This window comes from Taeniopygia guttata, chromosome 4 (assembly GCF_048771995.1).
Source record: "Taeniopygia guttata chromosome 4, bTaeGut7.mat, whole genome shotgun sequence".
Taxonomy (NCBI): domain Eukaryota; kingdom Metazoa; phylum Chordata; class Aves; order Passeriformes; family Estrildidae; genus Taeniopygia; species Taeniopygia guttata.
In genome coordinates, this window is record NC_133028.1 from 22,189,623 (window position 1) to 22,214,015 (window position 24,393).

Genomic DNA, 24,393 nt, shown 5'->3' on the forward strand with positions numbered 1-24,393 from the left:
GAAAATAATTGTTGTAAAATCAGTGCTTTCCCTTGCCTGGTGTAGACACAGTAGTTCTGTATTTCTGGTTTTTTTACCCTCTCTGTGGACATCAAGTTATGGGAAGGGCTGTGGGAAATATTTTCCTAAAGAATGATTTGTGTGACTGGACAAATACAGGCTTAAATGGATATGTGTGTTTGCCCTAGAGGTCGATCATCGAGGATCTGATACAAGGATTGAGTGAATAATGCCAGATTATACTGGTTTGTCCTTTGTATGAAACTGCTTGGTTGATGTAGACGTCCCCTTTCTTTCCCACCCTCCCCCTACTTTTTCCAGAGTGACAGTAATTGAGATCTATTGCTAGACATAAACAGCTTCACTGATGATGATTCCTCTTGCATTGGGTTAAGTTTGGTCCTTCTGCATAACTGATTGAACACTTTTCATGTGCAAGCTTCTTGTATCAGCCTTTAAAAGACCTCCACCAAACTACCTTCACACAGGCAGAATGTGCTTCAAAATTGTATTTTTAGTAATGATGACATGGTTTATTGTGTTGTTTTGTTGCTTATATGTAGGCCAACACTTATATGCTATGCTTCTACTTATAATGTAAAGAATTTGCACAGGAAGAGGGAATAAAACCAAGACTTTATGACTCCTCATTTGAGATTTTTGGAGGCTATGTTCAGCACAAAGGTGTAAAGTAGAGCTTGCAGTGAATGTCTGGTGGTGTATTTGCGTCTAAACTTGTGGCTGAGTCTTTGAGGCTGAAAATCAGTATGCACTTTAACTTCAGGCTAGTTCGTTTGAACAAAGCAGACATACCAAAACCAATGACTTTGAACATGCTTGTAGATACTTGCTTGGTTAGCACCTATAATACATAATATATTATTCAGCTTGGTTTTAGCCTTAGATTTTTTTCAATGACAGTTATGTTGTTCACATAGAAAAAAGTTTTAGAAAACCTTTTATAAAGTTTTAGAAAAAAGGTTTCCAATACCTATAATTTAATTCATTTAGAAATATTTTTAATTAAACATAAGTACTTTTAAAACGAGACAAAAAAAATTCAAATACAAGAATATATTGACGATGATTAACGTGGTTGATTCAACACCACTATTACAAAAATTAGGTTTCCTTCCTTATTTAAAATTCCAAGTAGAAGTAGGCCATATGTCTATGAAGCAATAATTTACTGAAGTCTTAAGAAGAGCAAAGGCTCATTCATCACTTTTAATTCTCTGCAGACTACAAAAAGCATGTTCTAATGTGCATCTTCAAGTACAAATAGTGTTGGTACCTTCGGAGGTCTCTCACTGAAGCTGAATTCAGAGGCCTTTCTAGAGGTTGTGTTACCGTGTTAGGATTGCCTTTGTTGGACCAGCTGTCAGCAGCAATGAGGCACTTCAGTTTTCCCGATTTAAGTGCAGATTTCAAAGCGACACAGTGGGTAATGACACACTGAAATGAGGCACTGATTCCCAGATCAGGACTGGGATTTAGGAGAGAAAGCAGTTGCTTCTGTGGAGCTCTCTGCAGTATCTCTGCTGCTGTGGAGCACTGTACAGTATTCCTGACTGTATAGCCAGGCAGCTTTTCTAACTGCAGGAAGAGAACTTCCTTGTCCTTGAAAGGGATTATTCCCCAGAATGTGTAACTCCTTTTGTCCCTCCAATCCCTTCACAAGTTCGCAGCTTCATCAGGGTTTAAGATGAGGTGTTTAAGTGCCACTTAGTGGCTGTCCAGAGCAAATGTAAGATACTGCGATTGTTGTGACAGTTTTCTGCTTTCCACCAGCAGGAGAATTGCTTGCCTTGCTGAGGAGATACTGAGGGCTTAATTTATAGCTTGTAGAAATCAGTTGAAAGATGCCGGTGGATTTTCAGTTAGAAAGTTTCAGTACTGTAATTTCCATTTTAATTTTTTTTTCCCCAAATTGTCCTACTGAAGTTCTGTTTGGGTTCTCTTTGTGGTTTTTTTTGGGTTTTTTCATTTTTCGTTGGGATGTTTTTCCAGTATTTTTGCAATGCCTCTAAAAGTATTGGAATGAGTTTGCTTTTACTATGTAACAAGAAGTAGCACTATGTAAAGTCTGTAGAAGAGAAATACTGCTGTTTCTGGAGTTTATTCTTGTGTATTTTTATACTTCACAAAATAAGATGTGCTTAACATTGGTTGGTGTTTGTCATCAGCCACTGTCCTGGGGTGTTTCAGCTCCCCTCAGCAGAATATCTGATAGATGTGAAACCGTTAGCTCTCGGTCATGTTAGGAGCTTGCTATAGTAAGTTTTTATGTGTTCAAGGACAAAAGTTTATATCCTAGAAACTTACAGGACATCTGGATATTCTTTACATGTATGTTATTAACTGTGTACTGAACCAGATACATCCTTAAGAGACAAAAAGATATAGTAGCAACTTGATCTGTGTTTTAAGTGGGGGCAATTCTCAAACAAATAGCTTTTACATTTCTGAGTGCATGCATTGCCTGTATGCAGGCTTCCTCTTTAGTGGGAGGAGGTTTTTCAGTGGGGTTTCTGCAGGGAGTTCATATACTGCAGAATACATGTTTCAGGTTTTTCTTTAGAATGGAGTTGTCTTTTTTTTCTCTTTTCTTTCAGTTTTTATGTTTAATAGACTATCCATATGCATGCTAGATTTAGAAGAGTCAGAAGAGTTCCCAGGAACCTCAAACAAATAAAACACAGATTTCTGATTACGTTTCTTGTTAAAATTACAGAACAGAAGGTCGAGGTCAAGGTCGCAAGATAAACCCCTTTGCACATGCTGGGACAATGTACTTCGAACAAGCCATATAAAACCTAGATATGTGACAGATTTTCCTTAGCCGGATAACCCTCGGTGACCTGACATTAAGTACACGTTTCCACAGGCATGTCAGCCTGTTCTGGAAGTCTTGATGCCAGCTCAAAACGTCAGCTGAATTAGACTTATGGGTTTTTGTCTTAACTGGAGTTGTGAGTAAAATCAAAGCACTTGTATGGGGACGACATTGTGGATCTACAGTGAGTGAAAGTAATACTTGATTCTTATTAAGTTCTTGTTTTTTGACTGTATATTACAGCATTTTGCATGCTAAGAGAAAAAGCTGGGAAGATTGATTAAAACTGGCCTTCATTCTACTCATAAATTATAATTGAAAGCAATGGGACACTTCAGAATTTAATATTCCCTGGATGAAATGTCCTGTTTAATATCTTTATCAATGATGTGGACAAGGGGATCAAGGGCACCATCAGTAAATTCACAGATGACACCAAACAGAGTTGGAAAGTTGATCTGCTGAAGGGCACGAAGGTTCTGCAGTGGAATCTGGACAGGCTGGATAATTAGGCCAAGGCCAGTTGCAAGAGGCTCAACCTGGCAAAGTGCTGGATCCTACACTTGGGTCACAGCCCCAGGCAGTGCTATGGACTGGGGGGGTGGAGTGGCTGGAATGTGGCCACAGCTGGCTGAACGTGAGCCAGGGTGTACCCAGGTGGCCAAAAAGGCCAGTGACGTCCTGGCCTGTGTCAGAAGTTTTGCGGCCAGCAGGACCAGGACTTGGCAGCGGTGAGGCCACACCTTGAGTCCTTTGTCCAGTTCTGGGTCCCTTACAACTGGGAAGACATTGAGGGGCCGGGCCAGAGAAAGGCAAGGGAGCTGGTGAAAGGTTTGGAGCACAAAGCTTATGAGGAGCAGCTGAGGGAGCTGGGATTGTTTGGCCTGGAGAAGGCTTAAGGGAGACTGGGCCACTCTTCCAACGATCTGAAAGGAGGTTGTAGTGAGGTGGAGATTGGCCACTTTTCCCAGGTGACAAGTGACAGAATGAGAGGAAGTGGTTCAGTTGCACCAGGGAATGTTTAAATTTGAAATTAGGCAGAAAAATCCTCAGTAATTGCGTTCTCAGGTATTGGATCAGGCTGCTCAGGGAAGTGGTAAAATCACCATCCCTGGAAGCATTCAAAAATACGTGCATGTGATACTTGAGGAAATGGTTTAGTGGTGAATATGGCAGTGCTGGGTTAGTGTTTGGACTTGATGATCTTACAGGTCTTTTCCAACCTAAATTGATTCTATGATTCTAAAAGACCTGCTCAGATGACTTCTGAGGTGCACTTATCCATTTGAGTCTTTGCACCTGTAAACACATTCAAATACGTGAGTTAAGACTTGCAAATTATTCAAATATGTGAGCTCAGACTTGCAACTTGTAGTGGTATCTGAACTTACCAGATCACTTCTGTGAAGAATTCAGCTGTCTAACCCATCTATCCAGTTTCGGGCAGGTTTCTCCTGGAATACCAGAGTTCCCTATTGGTGCTAAGAATACCCAGAAAGGAGGAAATGGCAAAACTGACCTGTGATTAATTATGTATTTATTTATGTGTTTCAGTAGTGTGCTGCATGTCAACTAATATTTTAGACTTTATTCCTGAAAATATGTACACATTTCCAAATTTGATGAGTGTTGCATGAAACGATGGCGCGCTCTCCCCTTCTTGGTGACAAAATGGTTAACAGAGCCTGTGGTGAGGGGCTGCGTTGGGCCTGCGTGCATCCCTGGTTTTTGGATGGCTGACTCAGCACGCAGAGGCCTCCATTGTTCTGGCAGAGGGGCGGAAGCGCAGTCAGCACATGTGGGTGAAATGTGCAGCGGTGACTTACAGCAGTATATCCTGAGCCCTTTGAAGCGATGTAGCTTTATCAAAACCACAAAAGAGCCATAAGGACAAATCCTGCTGCTGTGTTTTAAAAGCCTTTTAAACTCCTAAAAGTTTTAGGAGTTAAAACAAAATTGTCTTAAAGTAACTAAATGTGGAGTGCTGTTTGTAATGAAACCTGGAACTGTAAATTTCTGAGTGGAAAGGCAACTGAATCATGGGGAAAATGATTTTTCCAGATTGATAAAGACAGTGTTTGAATTTTGGTTTGAAAGAGGGTTTATTGCCATTTTGTGGCTTTCACTGTAATTGAAAGACATTATGATTTAGCCAAAATACAAAAGCAAAAGTGTCCATGTCACTGGCAAAGATACACTCGATGGGTTAATAAGCCTACAGAAGAGGGTAGGAAGGGGAGAGATTAGAAACAGTAAGTTAAAAATGTGTGCAAGGGAACATTGCTGATAAAGTTTTCCACTTTAAAGACAGCTGAGAAGGAATATAAACAACAGCACAACACAGCAAAATAAAAATCACAGATACTGTAATAAAAAGGCAGATTTATATGCTCCATACAAGATTACTGTACATGCAAATTATTATGTTAGTAGGTTTCAGTGGTATTCTCAATTTCCCATTACACTGGAACTATCTAGGGAAGGACTGTGCTGCAGCTTGTAATCAAATGGAAGGCTGGTGATGAGAAGTGATGTAGAGCAAGGCAGGCAGCTGAGTGCACTTCTTAATCAACTGCAAGGGTCTGCAGTAGTTCTCAGCTGGCTGCTACAGTTCTTCCACCAGGGTTTTGTCCAAGAGAACCCAAGCAGGGAGGTTTACAGTTTGAGGGCAACCTAACCTAATTAAAATTTCTTCAGCTTGATTCTAGAAAATAGCAGGACAATATAGTATTTGTTTCCTCTTTTTATTATCTATGCTTAAGATGCATAAGGATATAGTAACAATGTGATTTATAGTCTGTGATTTTAGTGGGGGCAATTCTCAAATAAATAGCTTTTACACTCAGCTGCTCGTCATATGTGAACTGCAATATAGCTCCATTGACTGTTGGTAAGTTCTGGACCCTATACCTACCGAGAGATAAACCTGAACTGATAGTTCTTATTGTTAAGCAGTTCCCAGGAAAATGAAGAAATATTTTGGTTTGGGGGTCAAATACTTAACACTTAAAGTTTAATTTTAACTGTTGCTTTAGAGGATGTGAAATACAATATAATCCCATTAGAATCTGTGTACTGTCTGTGGGGATTGTGGCTGAATTAAATAATAAGAAAACAATGCTGTTAGAAATAGCTTATTAAGTTATTAAGTGAATTGTGGAGAACTGAGAAGACTGGTTACTTTTCATGGCTCTCCGTATTATGGAACTCAGTATACTTCCCTAGTCTTCTACTGTTGCAACAGAGGTCTACAAAATAATATGCCTAGGACAGGGGGACTATTTTTGTATCTGTAATGAATTATGTGAACAAAGAGCTAGGTTATAATTCTGTAAAATGATGCATATGCATACATCATTGCTTATTCTATTTTCCTCATTAATAGAGTGTTCTAGTAGGCTACAGTAAAAATGGACTAACATGAAGTCCCATGTAATGGAAATAGACATTCATAATATATATGTGTCCCACTGAAAATGGGAATTGATAAAATTATGATTGTATTTTGATTGTAACCAGTCAAATGGGAGGTGTCATGTTCTGTTCATAGATTTTCCTCAATACTTTCTAGACATTTTTTACTCTCTAACTTATCTGCTACTTGAAGTGGAAGTGCTTAGTAGTTTGGGACTTTTTCCACTCTGAGGTAATGCTTCTTTACAAAGGAAATGAGACCTATCTTCAAATGAATTGTCCTTTTTCCCATCTGATTTGAGTTAATCATATAAGCTTCAAGATCAAAAAGCACTTTAAGTAGAACTTTTAACTAATTGCATTTGGAAAATGTTTTTTAAACTTTAGGAGTTCTTTTTTATTCTCCTGAGATCTGTGAGTGCTTGTCACAAGGAAGCAGCAGGAAGCTAATGGAAAAGGGTGTGAAGTCCTTTCAGGACCTTTCAGGTCTAGTGCCAGGAGACCTTAATAGCAATTTGATTTTCACATATTTTGCATCCCAGTTCTGGGAGATTTTTAAAATAAGTCTAGCATAATTCATATTTTCTAGTTTATCCAGTTGTGTTAGGGTGTGTGTTGCAGGTGTATGTCATCTTTGTGGCATCTGCTGCTCTCTCCCCAAACACCTCAGCATTCTGGAGAGCTCAGCTAAGTTATCCCTCAGCTTGGTAACACTGAGAAGACCAAAAGCTACTGCCCTACAAGGAGGAAAAACAGGAGATTTCTGTCTGTTTTGGCTACAGTCTTAGCTGATGATCTCAAAGGCTTGATGTGTTTTGTCATTGCACACTGAGAGCATCTCCATTAATTTTAAACTCCATGGTTTGGTTCTGCAGTTTCCTAGTTTGCTCTACCTGTTTTCTGCTCTTCCTGCTCATTTCACAGCTTCCAGAAAACCCTCATTACTAAACAGAATAAATGTATGGAACCTCTGATGTCTCTTTGTGGCAATTCCCTGCTCTGCTCTGAGTTTCCCCTGTTGCTCATCTGCCACATCATTTGTTCATTTTTCCTTGTGGGTTTTCTGCATCCAACTATTCAGATCAAAGTGATCTCCTTACAAGATATCTTCATAAGTCTTGCTTGGACTTATCTGTAGATTCAGGCTGTGTTTTTTCACTCATTTATAGATCTGATAATTTGATTACAATTAGATCACTCAGCAGTGTACATTTCATCTTGGTCAAATACAGATATATGGTTATGCTTGAGTGGAATTAGTCAGAAGCCACGGCAAAGTTCCTAACAGCTTTAAGTTTTATTTTGATGTCTGTGGGAAGACAAAAAATATGCAATCCAGCATGAAGCTTGCCAATCCAAAGTTTGCTCATCAGTGTTTTTGGAAGTGCATGAAGTGGCACAGTGATTTCAGTCCAGATGTGCTCTTTGCATCAGATGACCCTGAATGTTTATGAATGGGCACCAGTGGACCCTAAAGCTATATTGTGTTGCTGTTAAGCTGATTATATATAGCCTTGGCTACCTTTACAGGATGATGGGTTCCACATGCTGTGAGTAGTATTTTCTCCAGTCCCTTGTTTGACTAAGGATTTCACCAAAACCATTCCACTTTGAACTTTCTGGAGCAAATACTAAGAAATTATCCATTCCATTCAAGGTAACTGACTGATCATCCCAGCATCTGCTGTCACCCACAACTGCATTCTAATAGGGCATAAAAAAGGCACAAATAGTTTTCTCTAGATGCAACTTTTCAAATGAAAAAAAAGAATGCCTAAATACCTTCTGGTCCAAAACAGACCTATGGAGGAGAATCTGAAGGTAATGGTAGCCAATCAGGAAAGCTGCTTCAACCTTTTGAGGTGTTTTATCCTCTAATACTCTCATGACCTCACTCCAGTTGATGTAACCCTGCCTCTAGGATATGACTTGCCCAAAGAAGACTTCAATTCCACTGTTTGCTGAGTGAGCAACATGGCCCATGTGCGCTTATGCTTCTCTCCTACAGGTGTAGAATCACCTTTCCCTTCCAGATCTTGCTTTCCCTCCGTCCTCTTGCTGAGGTGCCATTGAGCACATGGTAACCCTCTTATGCTCTGACACTGTTGCAGTGAGAAGGGATAGTAGTGGTAAGGAAGAGGACAGATAGCCCATCACCACACGACTTTTCAATCCTGAGTGAGAAATCCTAGTATCGCTTGAATCAAAGCAATTTAGCAATTACAAATTTTGTGGTGAAAAAGACAATTATATGTAATATAAAAATTATATGTAATATAAAAGCTCCTGTAGCTAAACCTACAGGGTAGGTTGGAAAGGACTCTGCTGGTGAATCAGTGCCCAGCAGTGTGGTGAGGAACTGTTCTTTTCTGTCTGCTACACAGGGAGTGAATTGCAAGTTATCTCTGGGCATCCACCCAATGTCAGCATTTTTCATATTTGCTACTGGTGAGCAAATAGCCAGAAATTTTCACTCACAGTACAAAGAAGATAATCCAAATCTGTGTAATTTCTGTTTCCACTGAGTGTCTAGAAACCAGCAAGAAAGTCATCCCAGGTGCTTTGGTGAAAGCTGTACTTCATCTTTAGTATGGGCAGTGGGCTCCTATGCACTTTAATTGAAAGAGACAGCCACTACTAATCTGTGGTTAGGTGTTGGGTCTTGCTGTTGTCTTTCATTGGGGAGCTGGTGCAGATCTGGTTTGGTGAAGTAATTTGGTTTTATGATTCATATTTCATTTTGTATTGAGAAAAAAGTTTGCTTATAATTTAGCCAAAAGAAGTAACAAAGCTTACTCTTTTCTTCACCACAGTATCTCTTCAGAAGCCACTGAGTTAGGCTTGATTGAGTCTTTGGATAGGATGAAATCCAGAGGATTCATTACTTTTTTCCGTTGATGAATTCAGATTAATAATTTCTTGCATTGTGTGAAGGTGCCATAAAAGTTTGGTGTTTCCTTAGACATCTTTGTTTTGGTATGATTTATTACAGCTGTATCTAAGAACCAAAACATTATTACATTTTGAATTCACATCACAAACAGTACTGTCACAGTAGTTATTTTCTTTCTTTCTTTTTTCTCTGATAAAGTAGAAACCATCACACCTGGAACTTTCAGGAAAGCATGAGACAATACTCAGGGAAATCCTAAAGAATGGTGAGAAATAAGTGATAAAGGATAAAAGTTGTGAGTGTTTTTAAACAAAAACTAAATATTGGACAGTGATAATTAATGGCAGGCATATTTTTTCACCTGAATTTATCAAGACCTTGTGTACAGGAAGGAAGGAGATAAGTGAAAGTTGCAAGTGAATGTGGACAGAGGGAATAATTCATGAGAAGAATAACTGCCAAAATATGTTTAAGTACCGTTCAAAAGAAAAAACTTCAGAAAGGAGTGGAATCTGCTTTAAAATCACCACTAGTGGTAACACAAGAGTAACAGGAGAGGCCAGTTCTCAGGTACCACAGTTGTGGCTATACCCTTAATGCAAGTTCTTGTGAGACATCATTCAGTGATGACACACTGTGAAGACTCACAAAAATATTTATGGCCATTAAACCTAGAGAAACTGAAATCAGAGGAAAATTAGTCAGGAATACCCTTCTTTTGAGCTGAAAGGTCAACTGCACCCTCCTTTCTTCTTAATATTTTTGTCTCCCTTCTCTTTTTATATCTCCCACAGTCTCCAAATGGCTTCTTTAAATGAAGAAAACTTTGTTGGCAAAAAAATCATGGGGGTATTTGTGTAAATTTATGTAGGACATCTGTAAAACAGAAAGATCACCTTTCTGACGATGTAAGCTTTAAGTTGTGTCTGAAGTATTTTAATTGTTGCTATTTTAAAAACAGCTACAAATATCTTGCTAATACTTTCCATGATAACATGGAACAGCTTATAGGACTGAGGCGTTTGTTTTGATTTTTAAGAGATCATACACTTGGATAAGATGGTGTCAAGTGCTACTTACTATTTATGCAATACAGATGTTATTCCGTGACCCTGAATTTTTCCATTTCCCCAAAATGGGTATGTAGTATTTTTGGAGAGACAGTTATCTACATAAACCAACTTAAAATACTAAAATACAGAAGTTCTCTTTTTAGAAATTTGAACATCCTGAAACATTAATGCAGTTGTTCCCACTACATTACTAAATGCATCTTTTTTGGAAGGTAGGCAACACAGTCAATGACCTTTCCATTTACACTGAAGAATTTCATGCATTACTGAATGTTTTTGTAGCTGAATATTTAAGCCTCACTGCCAGCTGTTTCCCAAATGCCAAAGTGTGTCCACTTCTCCTTCCTTCAAGGCCAGCATCTATCATCTTTTTTTTTAACAGATGAACTAAAGCAGAGAGAGTAGTTACATAACATGCCTGAAAGTCATGTTAACAGCAGAAGCTGGAATTCATTCATTATTACTCTGTCTCCTAATTCAATATCTTCACCACAAGACCACTCCTCTTCCCAATCCTATAGAAGCATGTAGAACTTTTCTGAGTGCATTTGAAATACAAATGTCACTATAACAACTACATGCCACAGGTTTCAAAGTTAACACACTGGAGGTAGCTGTTTAAGCCAGTTGCAGACAGGGTGAGAAGCCAGGTATCCTGATTGACATCAGTGTTTAATGTGGACTCAGGGGCAGATGTGTGTATTTTAGGTTTAAAATAGTGTAAAGATGTCAGTCAGGAAGAGGGAGCTGGAAAAATTCACAAGCTGGCAGGATCTCCTCCGAGAAAGGGGAGTAAGTAATTATTTAGAAGTAATATTGTTCACACTCAGCATTAGAGAAATGAGACTCTTGAGACTTTCATGCTACTGTCAAATATAGTGGTTATACTGTACAACTATGAGCAGCACATAATGAGGAGTGTTCTGCTTTGCTCATGCCCTCAGTTACTTTACGAAATAAAAGTAGAGTTCTTGTCAGGTTCTGAGTTTAAGGTCCTGAGAACAGATGTTATTTTTTCATGTATGTGCTCTGTACATCATGAACAGTAGCAGCAATGAAAATTTCTCCCTCTATCACGCCAGTAAGCCGTTAGAGACTGCTACCAGAGGTGGTATCAGTCATATTTAGTGACTTATTTGGCTTATGGCTAAGAACATCTGTACAATCAAAATGTCCATGGCCACTATCATAATCACAGAGAGAGCCATTGGCCATCCTTGTGAATTATCTCTAATCTGTAGAACTATTGGAAAATGGAATTCTGTTCTCCTTCTATGAAGATGTGAAATGTATTTGTTAAGGTTTTCATTTCAGAAACTGTAGCCTGAGAAGAATCGCTTCTGTTTTGCCCTTTCATCCATCTGCAGCCCATTGCAGACATGTAGTAGTGCTAGGGCACCCACCAGCCCCAGTTAGGAGGTGATAGAGCTCTCTGCTTGCTCGCACCCTTGTTTGCTTTGCATGAACCAAACCCAGGGCTGCAGGGTCATGCAGTCTGAGGCAGGCACCAAAATAACCCCTTTTCTGCCTCAGTGAGCTGTGAGATTGGCTCTGCTTCTCCCCAGCCCATGTGTGTGGATGTCACTCCTGTTTTCATTTAATAACTCAAACAACTGGAGCAGTGTCAGCTCTAACGCAGCGATCATTCCATTGGCCATGAGTGTGCAAGCGCAAGCATATGCAGGGCGCTCTCACAGTGGAGTGGCTGTCTCAGTGAGAGTGTCTTTGGGCAAAAAGAAGAGCTGAATTTGGCACTTCATCATCTAACTTTGACCAGTTGAATTTTATTGAGAAGTGCATAGCAGAACCCTATGCTTTTCTGTTATGATTGTGTAAATCTAGTTCTTGATGTTTTTTCTGAGGTGGTGGAAAATAAAAGGCTTTTTGTTTTGAGCCTAGTGGATTATTTACTGTGAACTCCAAGCCTTTTTTCTTTTCCTGGTTCTGTGCCCTTCCTCCAAATTAGTTGTCTCAGGCAGTCCTACAGACACCGAGTAGGGGAGGAGGGTGTTCCCAGCCAGCTGAGCCGGAGCAACAACAGGAATAAGCATTGCTGGCCGAGTAGTAAGTAACATCCCTAGACCTGCCGGAAACATGTACACTACTGTCTGGCTTTCCACGACAGTGTGATTTCTGGAAGTTGAGCTGCTAGCGTGTGATGTCAAATGCCATTAATTAACCCGAATGGCAAGACAGACTGGAAGTGTAACATTTCACAGTGGTTTCAAACAGATGATTTTTCGCTCGATCCTTTAATGTTAGGAATGGCTTCGATGCCGGGATGTTCCCAGAAAGTTGTAGTTGGGAATCCCGCGGTCGGCGCTGCAGTACGTGGCCGGGCAGCGCGAGGCGGCGGCCGGCGGTTGCCTGCGTTGCCGGGCGCGCGGCCGGAGGGCGAGCCCGCTCCCTGCCCGAGCCCGCTCCTTTCCCAAGCCCGCTCCCCTCCCGAGCCCGCTCCCTTCCCGAGCCCGCTCCCCGCCCGAGCCCGCTCCCTTCCCGAGCCCGCTCCCCGCCCGAGCCCCGCTCCCTGCCCGAGCCCCGCTCCTTTCCCGAGCCCGCTCCTTTCCCGAGCCCGCTCCCTGCCCGAGCCCGCTCCTTTCCCGAGCCCGCTCCCTGCCCGAGCCCGCTCCGTGCCCGAGCCCGCTCCTTTCCCGAGCCCGCTCCTTTCCCGAGCCCGCTCCCTGCCCGAGCCCGCTCCTTTCCCGAGCCCGCTCCCTGCCCGAGCCCGCTCCGTGCCCGAGCCCGCTCCTTTCCCGAGCCCGCTCCCTGCCCGAGCCCGCTCCTTTCCCGAGCCCGCTCCCTGCCCGAGCCCGCTCCTTTCCCGAGCCCGCTCCTTTCCCGAGCCCCGCTCCGTGCCCCCGAGCCCGCTCCCTGCCCGCCCGCCGGGATCGGGGGCCGCAGCGCGGGCGCGGGGAGCCCCGCCGGAGGCGGAGCGCGGCGGGGGCGGGACGCGGCCGCGGCCCTTCCTTTCCCTGCGCTTCCCGCCCCGCGGCCGCAGCCGGCGCGGCCCCGGGCAGCGTCCCCGGCGCGCAGAGCTCGCGGTGCCGCCGGCCGGCGCTCGGCGGCGGGGGCGCCTGGGGATCCGCGCGGGCCCGGCCTCCCGGACACAGGGAGCGGCGGAGAGGAGCGGCCAGAGCCGGGGATCGCCGCGCCGGAGCCCCTAGGATGTCACCATTGTTCAGCTGGGTGGCCAAGGTAGGCGGTGCGGCGCCCGCCGCCCTCTGCGCTCGGGAAGTAAAGTCCAGCCTTAGGGCTTGCAGATGTTCGCGTGTAATTTCAAGGCAAGTCACACACTCCTGGGAAGGGAGCAGAGCCCTGCCGTATTGTTCAACCAAGGAAAAAGGAGGAGCAGTCAAAGTGACCAGTAAAGTCAGCCTGCTGTCAGATATGGTTTAGGGGCTGCAGGTCTGGCTGCCTTGTTCTACGTTGCTGAGGATCTGCAAAAGGGGAGAGCTGTTATTAAAACTGCTCAGAAGGCCTGATCTTAGTGCCTTTTGAAGTCTAACGCTACTTTTGTACTCTGAGGAATGTGTAACAGCGCTCCCACTGTTTGTTTTGTAGTCTTTTTTTCCATGCTTTTTGTCATGCTCTGAATTTACGAAGAACAATAAGTTGGATTTTAGTGGGATGCTTACATGTTTTACTATGACAACGCATGTGTCGTGCTGCCTTCTTCATCTGTGTGTCTAGGGCTTCAGTAGGATTTTCCACTGTAACTGACGTTACTTATGGATGTGAAGCAGTGAAGATAGTTAAAGGTCTCTAGAATATAGTTTAGAGCTGATATTTAAAAAAATTCTAAAGTAACCATCATTATGAATTTAAATGAACTGCAAAGGTACAGTTCAACATGTAGAAGAGGACAAGTATGTGAAACAGCTGTACGACAGTCAGGAATTGTAGGTTCCTCGAATAAATTAGCTGGGAAAAAATCCGTATATCTTGAAATTCAAGAGATAGCATAGGCTGCTAGGCAGACAACATAAAACCTGATTTTCCTTCTCTGTTGTCAGTTGTAAATAGTCAGTTGTTTAATTACTTCTGCATCCCTGTTCCTGAATATTTTAACAGGTGAAATACCTACCCTCGGAAGATACTAAGAGGGAATTGCTTGATATGTGACTGTTGCCTTTGTTCAGATTCTCAGAAGGATTTGCTCTATTCTGTTTTGAAAAGAGATTGCTGACTTTTAGACACACACTGAACAATGGAAATGTATCCTTCTCGCTTTCCACTTGCCTTTTTTCCTCTGGGGTGGAGCACGTGAAGCTCTTGCACAAACGCACTTCTGACTGCTTTTAGGAGTGCTTTCTGGGCTTTCAAAACTAATTATTTCTATGCTGGTTCCTCACAACTACTTAGTTTTATTCTTTTGATGGCCATTAATTGTCAGCACTAATTTGGGAGGGAAAGCAAGGCAGTGTACTTAGAAATATAAAATGAGGCTTGCTAATAGAGAAAGCTTTCCTGCCTGCCAAAATCTGACCAGTAAAGATGTAGGATCTATTGCTGTGGGCTTTCAACACAAATGCAAACTTTTCCAGTATTTATAACATGGTGGCCCATTCCAGAACAGGGAAGGACTGTCGGGGGAGGAAGCTGCCCCCTCTCGAAGGAAAGCTGTCCCCTTGCATCTAGTACTTAAAAATGAGTGACCCCCCACTTAAGTAAGGTATTTAGTCTCACCAGGCCTGCAGATACTTACATGTGAAGCAATTTACTCCCACGTGCCATAAAATTGATTTCCCTGGTGTTTGTGTAAACATTGCCTTTTAATATATCTTGTTTACACTTTTTACCTGCAGTTTCACCCAGCTTGTCTCTAAACCTACACACAGGCTCCTCGGGGCCGAGTTTTGCAGTGCTGCCAGGCTCAGCCATGGGGCCCATTCTGGGCTGGAGGATAAAGCCCCACTTGAGTTGTATGTGGATTGATGTTGCCCCCATTGGCCATATGGATGCTGGCTGAACCCCTGTGTGATGACTCTATGGATAATGAATTCTAAAGTACTGACTTGTTCTAGTCTTCTTAAATAATTTAAATAAAAAAGAAAAGTTATACCTGTTTTTCCTGCATGGTTTGATACAAAGTTATACAACTGATTTAAGGGAAACCTTTGACTAAGCACCTGAAAGCACAGTCTCTTCAAAGTGTAAACTATATTTACACTGTTCTGAGTAGAAAATACAATTTTGTGCTTTTGTAGATGCACAGAGATTTTCCAAAGATCTTCAGTTTAGATCACTAAAGTAACTGTTACTAAAAGTAATCATTGTGGGCTTCAAAAATGTCAAACTTTCAGTCTCAAAGACGCATGCAGAGTTTTAGTGGTACTGACACATTATTAATTCATTACTGGGAGATAATAATACAGTGATAAGTGTTAAAAATAGTTTTATTTCTGTTCCTATAATATTTAATACAGGCTTAGTTTAAAAAAGATATTTGTATTAGTTCTTTACAAATTGCCTAATTTTATAATGGAAGTTTCTATTCAGAAGCAGCTTTACAGCAACCAGAATTAGAGAACTGATTGCTAAAGAAATAGAAACAGTTCTTAATGCAAGATAATTGTATAAATAGAGACTTTTGAATAAATGTGTCCTCAGATTCTCAGCTAGCTATGAAATTTATACAGTTTATCTTTCTAGTTGCAAAAAAAGTTGCTGTATATACTTTAAGAGCTGCGTTCAACTTATTTTGTCTGAAAGATTATAAACCAACAAGGAACCAGTAAAGAAAATAAGATAAAATGCAAAACAAGGTTACACAATTTAATTCAAGGTTTCCTCTATAATTATTTTGCTGGTAGGGATCAATCCACCTTGAGCAGCTGCCTCCTACCTGCTGGACAGCAGGTAGGAAAGAGATACTCCCTCCTGAGGGGAGCTGCAAGTGATAGAGTGTGTTGCTGAAACTTGCAGAACCTCCACTTATGTGCCACCAGCACTGGAAGAAAAGGGTGGGTTTACAGGGTGGCTGTCCCAGGCTGGGTTGGCTAACTTGGACCTCGAGTTGAGAAAGCCAATTGTTTGGATTTCTTCTCCTATGAAAATCAGATTTTAGAGTGTATTCACAGTAGATGCTCTGAAATTCCCAACAGCAAAACATGAAGTAAGTTTTAGTTTGCTTTGGTTTTTTTCAAGGATTTCTGAGTCAGAAGGGCCTATAAGCTTTCCGCAGTTTGGGAAGCTCTCAAGCCATCAACAAAGGAAGTTTATGTCCTATTCAGTGCAGTAAGATGTGGTTACTTGGCTTGTGCCATGAAACATTACTGAAGATGTAATCATAATAATATTGGACATGCCACTTATATTTCTTGTAATCCTAATATAGCTTTTTATGCTGTGTTAGAATTGATCTTGGTGCTGTTTTGCTATCATTCCTGCTATTTTCTATAGAATAGAGTGCCTAGTAGACCTCTGGAGAAGCATGCATGGGAGTAACAATACACTTCTTAGTAAAGGTCAGAAGCTACAAATGAAGTTAATTTGCCTTCTGCAAAGGAATGAAGAAGAATGAGAGATTGAAAATCACGATGACCAAGAAATCCCATCCTGCCTTTATTTTTTTTCTTTTTTCTTTTTTTAAGAGTGTTCTGAAAGGATGATTTTGGCTTTTTCGGTGGTCTGTTCTAGGGTATGTCTCACTCATTTATGAGGATGTTTTGCTCCACTTTAACTGACATGCCTCTTTCTTTTATTCCCCACAGCTTCCAGCAAATTTGAGCACCTTTGGAAGTCTTTAATCCCTCAGTGAATGACTTACATTTTAGCCAAACAAATCGAGTTTTGGTCTCTTCAGGAGCCCTCATAATCAGGCATTTTAAAAATGTCTAGAGCAAAAAAACTTACACGTTTGTTAAACCTGTCTTACTTTCAAGCTCATCTTACTTTTGATAAATTATTTGGGTAGGTGAGTAAGTGGTGGTGGTATTCCATGGAGTGCAGTTCTTGTTTTTGCTAGTACATTTATCCCTGATAACCCTAATTGTGAAGTAATTTGAATACTTGCATAGTGTATCAAGAATCAAGTATTTAAAATAGAGAACTAGTGCCAGGGAGGAATTGGGAATTGCTCAGGAGGGAAGACTCAAGAGCCACAGTTTTGCCTGTGGAAGAATCTCCTTGAAGCCATTGATGCTGTGGGTAGGGCTGAAAGGACAGACCCTCGCTTGTCTCCCAGGCTGGATGCCAGCAGTGTGGCAGAGAGAAAGTGCAGATTTCTGCCAGAGCTGTGTTTTGGTGCCCAAGCTTGCACAATGCCCTTGTCAGAGAACACTACGTTTCTGCTCGGTGTGATTCTCCAAGTCAGTTTATGTTGGGGTACAATGTTGTTGCCAATTGACAGCTTTCAGATAAATGCCGATTATCACAAAATCCCGAGCAGTTCAAATGCAGTTTTCTGTATGCCGGTCACTCCCCGCCTTCCCCTGCGGGGCCGGGAGATGACTGAGGGATATGCGCTCAGCATTTGAAATGAAGTCAGTCCTGTGGTGAAACCCCTCAGTTACTCAGCACTTAAGTTCCTTTGGAACTATTTGCTTTTATTCTTCATCCTTCCATTTCTTTCTCTGCAAGCTAGGCTCGAATTGCACCGGCTCTGCTTAGGTGTTCCCCATTTGCTGGGAGAGGGCTGGAATATAGTCGCTCCCATGGCTTTTCTGTGGCAGCGTCCTCTGCATTTGTCAGCTGCATTAGGGGTGCTTAGTAAGTAGCAAAGCTTTCCACAGAGAAGTTCCTGGCCATGTAGATTGCAGTTTAGCAAGGTTTTTCTCTTGAATCATTTATGCATTTCTGAATTAATTTCTCATGAGTGTCTTCTTTCAGGTTCATGTTGACCTTCGGATTTAACAAGCCAAGCCTGACAAGGTAGCTGAGCTTGTTGTTTTGTACAGGTTCTTTCCTCTGCAATTCAAAACAGAACTTTTAGCCTCTAGTCAAACACCGTTTACTTTTCTTTGCTGACAGCTACTCTGAAAGTTGGTGCTATCTGTCTTCATGTGGTTAACATGTTCTGAGCCAGCCAGTAGCAAAACTACTAGTAAATCCTGCAGGATCAGGGAAAACCCCAGGTCGTATCAAAGATAGATAATACAACTAAGGGTTAGTTTGGATTTTTTTCCATATATACATATATATATATATAAACATATGTAAACAGCACTACAGTTTAGCTTTATTTGCCTTACATTTGATGATTTAAAATACTGTTTCACATCATAGCCCTTTTTTGAAAGGCTACTGTAATTAAGCAGTCTTTATGTGTAGAGGTATTAATGAGAACACCAAAGCACCAGTTCCACTCTGGGTCCCATAAATAGAGCTATCCTTAGGAAAAAGTCAGGTAAAGAGCCTCTTTACAGTTTGTAGCTTCCCATTATCCTGCATGTAGAAGCTGCAGCATTTCTGAGAAGCCTCTGCTTTAAGGGGTTGTTGGAATCTTTTTACTGGGACACCTAATAAAATCTTTAAATACTTTTAAGAAGTCTTCTGAGCCATTTTATTTTAAATTTGAAGGAGCTGAGGTTGTGTATGGTGTACAGAGGTTGACTAATGACTTAACAAGTAAATCCTCAATGGAATTATTCAATTATTACTCAATTAATAGAATTCAAGCTTGGCTTTTTTTTTTTTTTTTTTTTTTTAATTAGAAGCTTTTACAGTAGAATTTATTATTTTTTTTAATTAGAAGCCTTACAGCTCTACAGCTCTACTGTTCAAGCTGAAATGCTTATGGATGGCAATGACTCAGAGGAAAAGCATTCTCAGCCTCTGTTTTGGTACCATTTTACATATCAGTTACGATACACAAAATATGTCAAGAGATGCTTACTAATTTGTATGGGGAGGTGAAGCAGCAGCGCTGGAAAAAGCAGCCAGAACTCAAAGAGCAGAAGCTGAGGCAGGGGAATGGCTTTAGCTACTGTGTATTGGTTTTCTCACCTAGTTAACTCACTGAATTGCATTTGAATTGTTTTCAGTTATTATTGTTTTTTAATCAAGTTACAATAACAAATCATGAGATGCATTAATGCATATATACAGAATTTTAATAGGAGTGTTTTCACAGAATCACAGAATAAGCTGAGTTGGAAGTGACCCAGTAGGATGAAGCCCAGCTTCCTGGCCCTGCACAAGACACCCACAAGAATCACACCACATGCATCATCAAAATATTTCTTGAATTCTGTCAGGCTTGGTGCTGTGACCACTTCCCTATAGAGCCTGTTCCAGTGCCCAAACACCCTCTGGGCAAAGAACCATTTTTTAATATCCAACCTAAACCTCCCTGACACAACTTCAGGCCATTCCTTCCTGTCACTGGTCACCACAGAGAAGAGATCGGTGTCTGCCCCTCCTCTTCCCCTCGTGAGGAAGTTGTAGACTGTGATGAGGTCTCACCTCAGTCTCCTCTTCTTGAGGCTGAATCAGCAGAGTGCCCTCAGCCACTCCTCATACAGCTTCCCCTCAAGGCCCTTCACCATCCTCATTGCTCTCCTTTGGACACATTCTAACATCTTTATATCCTTATTATTCTGTGACACCCAAAACTGCCCCCAGCACTGGAGGTGAGGCCGCCTCAGTGCAGAGCACAGCAGGACAATCCCCTCCCTTGCCCAGCTGGTGATGCTGTGCCTGCTGCAGGACAGGGTTGTCTCTCCTGGCTGCCAGGGCACTGCTGGCTCATGTTCAGCTTGCCATCAGCCAGGACCCCCAGGTCCCTTTCCATGGCACTGCTTTCCAGCATATCATTCCCCAGTTTGTCTGTACATCCAGGTTTGCCCCATTCCAGGTGCAGAATCTGGCACCAGCCCTTGTTGAAATTCTATATTTGGTGATTGCCCAGTCTGCTAGTTTATCAAGGTTGCTCTTCAGGGCCTCCCTGCCTTTGAGAGAGTCACAGTCCCAGTTTTCCATCATCTGCAAACTTGCTTAGTATCCATTTTTTAAAGTAAAATCTTTCTGCAAAGCATGGTTTTCTTGCTGAGAAGCAAGAGGAAGGTTCAGGCACCTTTACCCTGTTTCAGTGGACTAGAGCATAACAGCAGGGTTTCTGCTGCCTCTCTTCCCTTGTGCTTTCAAGTTCCCAAAAGGCCAGGCCAGTATTCCTGGATCAGCTGGCCAGGTGCATGAAAGCTGCAGTTCTTAGCCTGGATGAAATCCCCTGTAGGTTGCATCTATGTTGGTAAGTGCCATACAGCAACATGCTGTTCGAGGAGGGGCTGCTGGTGCTGAGAATAGGTTCTATACCTCACTCTGGGAAGTGATTTTTATTTTGAATTGGCTCTAATTTGGTGCTGTGAACCAAATATCTGTTTGCAGTGAAATGTATCACACAATGAAGGTTTAGTTCTGTTTAAATGGGTGACAGTTCTGATGTTTTCAGATATCCCCATAATGTAGTCTTTCACACAAGAAGTGGAATGGGAAAATCCACTCTCAAACACATTCCTAGTTCAAGATAAAAAAGTGAAGTAATCACACCAGATTGTACTTGAGAGTCCAATTAGGGAAGCTGGACAAACAGCACACACATGTCTTTGGCTGTGTGGACACACTGTGGCACAGTGGATGGCCCTGATGGAGGAAGTAGGGGCCCATCAGGGAATTTTTGTTTTATTGGAATGTTGACCTTTTGTCTAGTGCTTAGTGCAAATATCTGGCCTGAAGAGGTTATCTGGAATTTCTGTGCCCTAGACTTCTGTCTGTTACTAACTGAAGAACTGTCAAGAGAGTATATAAATGTTAGTTGCCTTCCATTCTCAGGGCACTGTGTATGTAAGCACACATGTTGATGGTCTCACTTTAAAACCAAACCAAACATAATCTGGAGTATCCGGAATCTTCTTTCCAACTCAGAAAGTTGTTAGCTTTGGACGTGTGAATGTTTCCCTTTATACCTTTGCAGCACTATCACTGTAATCAAAAGCATGGGTTTTTTCCAGGGAAAACCTTTGATATGCAGCTACCAAACAGGATTTTCAGGTAAAGATATTCTGTGAAATTGCAGGTTTGGGGAAAACAGGCTGCTTATGCATAGTTCCACAGGCACACTTCCCTGCTACTGAAAATGGCAAAGCTGAGCTAAAGTAAACAGCTCCTTTCTTTTTCAGTGAGCCATTTTAGGGGATTTATACATTTATTTCAAGGAGCTATGTAGCTAAATATCTTACTTTTACCAGATCTTAACAGTTGCCTCTGCATATTTACTGAACTATTGGTCTGCTGCTGTAGTACCAATGAGGTGAGCTCACTGAAGCCGTTGTCATGGAAATTTGGATGGTTGGCACTAAATGTTTCATGCTGGTTTTGTTTCTGTGGAGCTTTTTATAGCTTCTAATCTCCTCAAATACAAGTCATGGAAAAGAAAATTTGTTGAAGTGCTTTGGCGTTCTAGTCACTTATGTACAAGGGACCTATCTTTAAAACTGTTGTTACTTACCCAGAACCAGTAATATGTTTTGGCATTTCAAATTTAGGTATGTCCCACTGGAATATAACCTACAGAGTTTATCATTCTGTGAAAGCAACATTTCTGCTTGACATACAGTCATTGAAGGCTGACCTTTTAGACTAAAGCATATTTTTTGTATGCAAACAGTTCATGTAGTTGATGTGGTTTTGTTTATGAAATGTGGAATCATATAAAAATTATTTATTGTAGCTTGTTATAATTCCCATCAGTATTTTTTTCTTCTTCTTTTTTTTTTTTTTATCTGTGTTGGCAGAGAAGGATGAAAACTGGTGAACTAACTGCTCTTTTGAGTGAAAGTCAGAGTAGTTTTCATGGGATGTTTAGTCATTACTTTCCCATCCTGTTCTCCCGGGAGTTGACCTGAGGCAGCTGAAATCTGTTACTATATGACAGAGTAGCAAATGTGCTCATCCACAAGCAAATCACACTTTTGTACCAATCAGGCAGAATGCTGGAAAAAGCTGATCATCATCTTCACTCCAGTTCCCCTGGGGCCTTTGTAAGTTTAATGTTCAAGTAAGAGTCTTCCAGTTAAAAACATCATCTGTCCCTGTGCCTCCCACCAGCAGCCCTAGGAAGAAGGGCTGTGTGGCTGTCTGTTTCCTCTGGAAGTCTGTCAACTCTGTTGTCAGAGTAAGCGATGGTGTTTTACTCTGCTGCAGATACAACTTACACATCATATCAACCAAAAGCATTCATAGGTGGACTTCCCCCTACTACCTTCCTTTGTGAAAACATCAAAATAAATTTTGAGGGGAGGGAGATTTTGACACACAGTTGGGTCAGCTGTCAAAAAGGTTATATCAGAAATAACCTTAGTTGTAGTAAGGATACACATGGAGTTTTTCTCCTTTCTTGTTTGGATTTGGATATTGATAAAAAGGACAGAAGAAGTTCAAGCTTTTTTTTTAATTTTTAAAGAAATTATATTCACTTCTGTCTGTTTTGCTAACCCCTATTTTGCCAGTTGTATCAATTTTGATATCTGCCAGAAGTCCAAGAGCAAAGGAGACCAGGAGAGAGCCTGTATCCTATTGTACAAATGAAATTTAATCTGATAAATAATTTAAAAAAAAAAAGAAGTTACTACCTATTTTCCTGTTTTAAGTACTTGTCAGAATCTGTGGGTATTGATGATTCTGAGATTGTAGAATCTGCCCCGATGCCAAAGAAGAAGCCATAATTCATCTGTGCTGGTTTCAAGGTTGTTTATTCTTGCTTATCTATAACATGTTCTGCTGCCCTGCCGCAGGTCTGTCCTGCAGGGCAGCGTGTGGGGCTCTGCCCCTCAGCGGGATGTTACAAACATTATATACCAGAAACTACGTGTGCTATATTTACAATAATGTGCCAATATCTATCATCTATGCTGAACAGTGTGTCTCCAGCCCAAACCAACAGAAAAATGCCAACACTACAGTGAAACATGGAGGGCATGAAGAAGGAGGAAAAGGACAAGACACACCCAATTTCCTCCATCTTGTCCCCTCTTAACCCCTAATCTAGAAACCTAAAATTTTACTTTTGCACCCCTGCCACACTTAATTATTACTCATATCAAACACTCGGAGCTTGTAATTCATCCTGTAAGATTGAAAACTCTTTTCCATGGACAGAGATCACAGACAGTGTCTCTCGGGGCTCTGTACAGGGGGGTTCCTGACCCCCTGCCAGGGTCCCAGACCTGCCAGGGCAGCCAGAGGGAAGCCCTGGACTCCCACAAGTACTGATATTACCTTTCAGTTACAAAAGACAAATTCTCCACCCTGCCTCAAAAAAAGACAAAGAAAAAAATTAAATAGAAAAGTAACTCGTCCTGAAAGCTTTAAAATGTCATTGCTGTCTTTTTCCATTTATAGCTATTTAAGAATAGGCTTCCATTTCCCACCCCATAGCCTTCAGCAAAGTCCCAAACCTGTCTCAACCCTGTGAAGGGAGCTGTTTGCAGTTCCATCTTGCACCTCTCCCCCCGCAAAAAAAAGGATTTAACCTCTCTTGGTGATGAATGAGCAGAGATATTTCTAGGTATTGCTTTACAACAGGTATTGCCTCATTGTTCAGTACTCACCTTGTGAAATGTGAACCAGGAACCCTGTAGGTATGACCAGCAACTAGACTAGAAATGCTGTTTTCATTTGTGAAATTGTGTGAAAAGAAACCTTTGATGGAAAGATGGAAAAAATACATCTGAAGATGTTAATGGTTTCTTTGAAATATATTTTAATTTATTCCACAGTTGTTCCATTTCAGTTTATAGTACTGAATGGAAGAGCTGCTTAAGCTGTGCAAGATGAAAAGAAATGGGTTTTATTGTAAGGACAGAAAAGACTGGGCAAGTATGAATTCGTGAACACCATGCAATAAGCCCACCAGGTATATAGCAGAGTATACCTGTATTCTTCCCAAAAGCACAATTTGTAGAGGTAGTCCCTTCAGAACCAGTCAGGTCCTGTTGCATCTGGAGGTATTCTAAACACACATGGAGACTTTGCCAACTACAGTTTGCTTTTGGGTCATGCATTTTCATGGGGAAGGGCCTGAAAGTAAGAAGCAATCTAGGACATGCCAGTTTATTTATGGAGAGTAGCCAGCATTTTTGTATTTTGACTTCCAATAAGGTATGTCTTAAACGCATGTGTAAGAAACCCTTTGAGTGAATCAGCAAAATGATGCATCTCTCTTGGGGAGAAAGCACCAT

General features: G+C 41.5%; 1 protein-coding gene across 14 annotated transcripts in view; it reads left to right on the forward strand.

Moving 5' to 3' along the window:
* The window catches only part of TBC1D1 (TBC1 domain family member 1), a 100,318-nt gene that overhangs the window by 18,120 nt on the left and 57,805 nt on the right, over positions 1-24,393 (forward strand). For 3 of the 14 annotated variants that reach the window (XM_030270916.4, XM_030270915.4, XM_030270913.4), the window contains exon 1: positions 13,202-13,411. The exons of the other annotated variants lie outside the window; for them this stretch is intronic. In XM_030270916.4, the coding sequence (XP_030126776.4) occupies positions 13,382-13,411 (30 nt within the window). In that variant the 5' untranslated portion in view covers positions 13,202-13,381. Of the gene's footprint in view, positions 1-13,201; positions 13,412-24,393 lie in introns of those variants that run through there. 14 annotated transcript variants of the gene reach the window in all.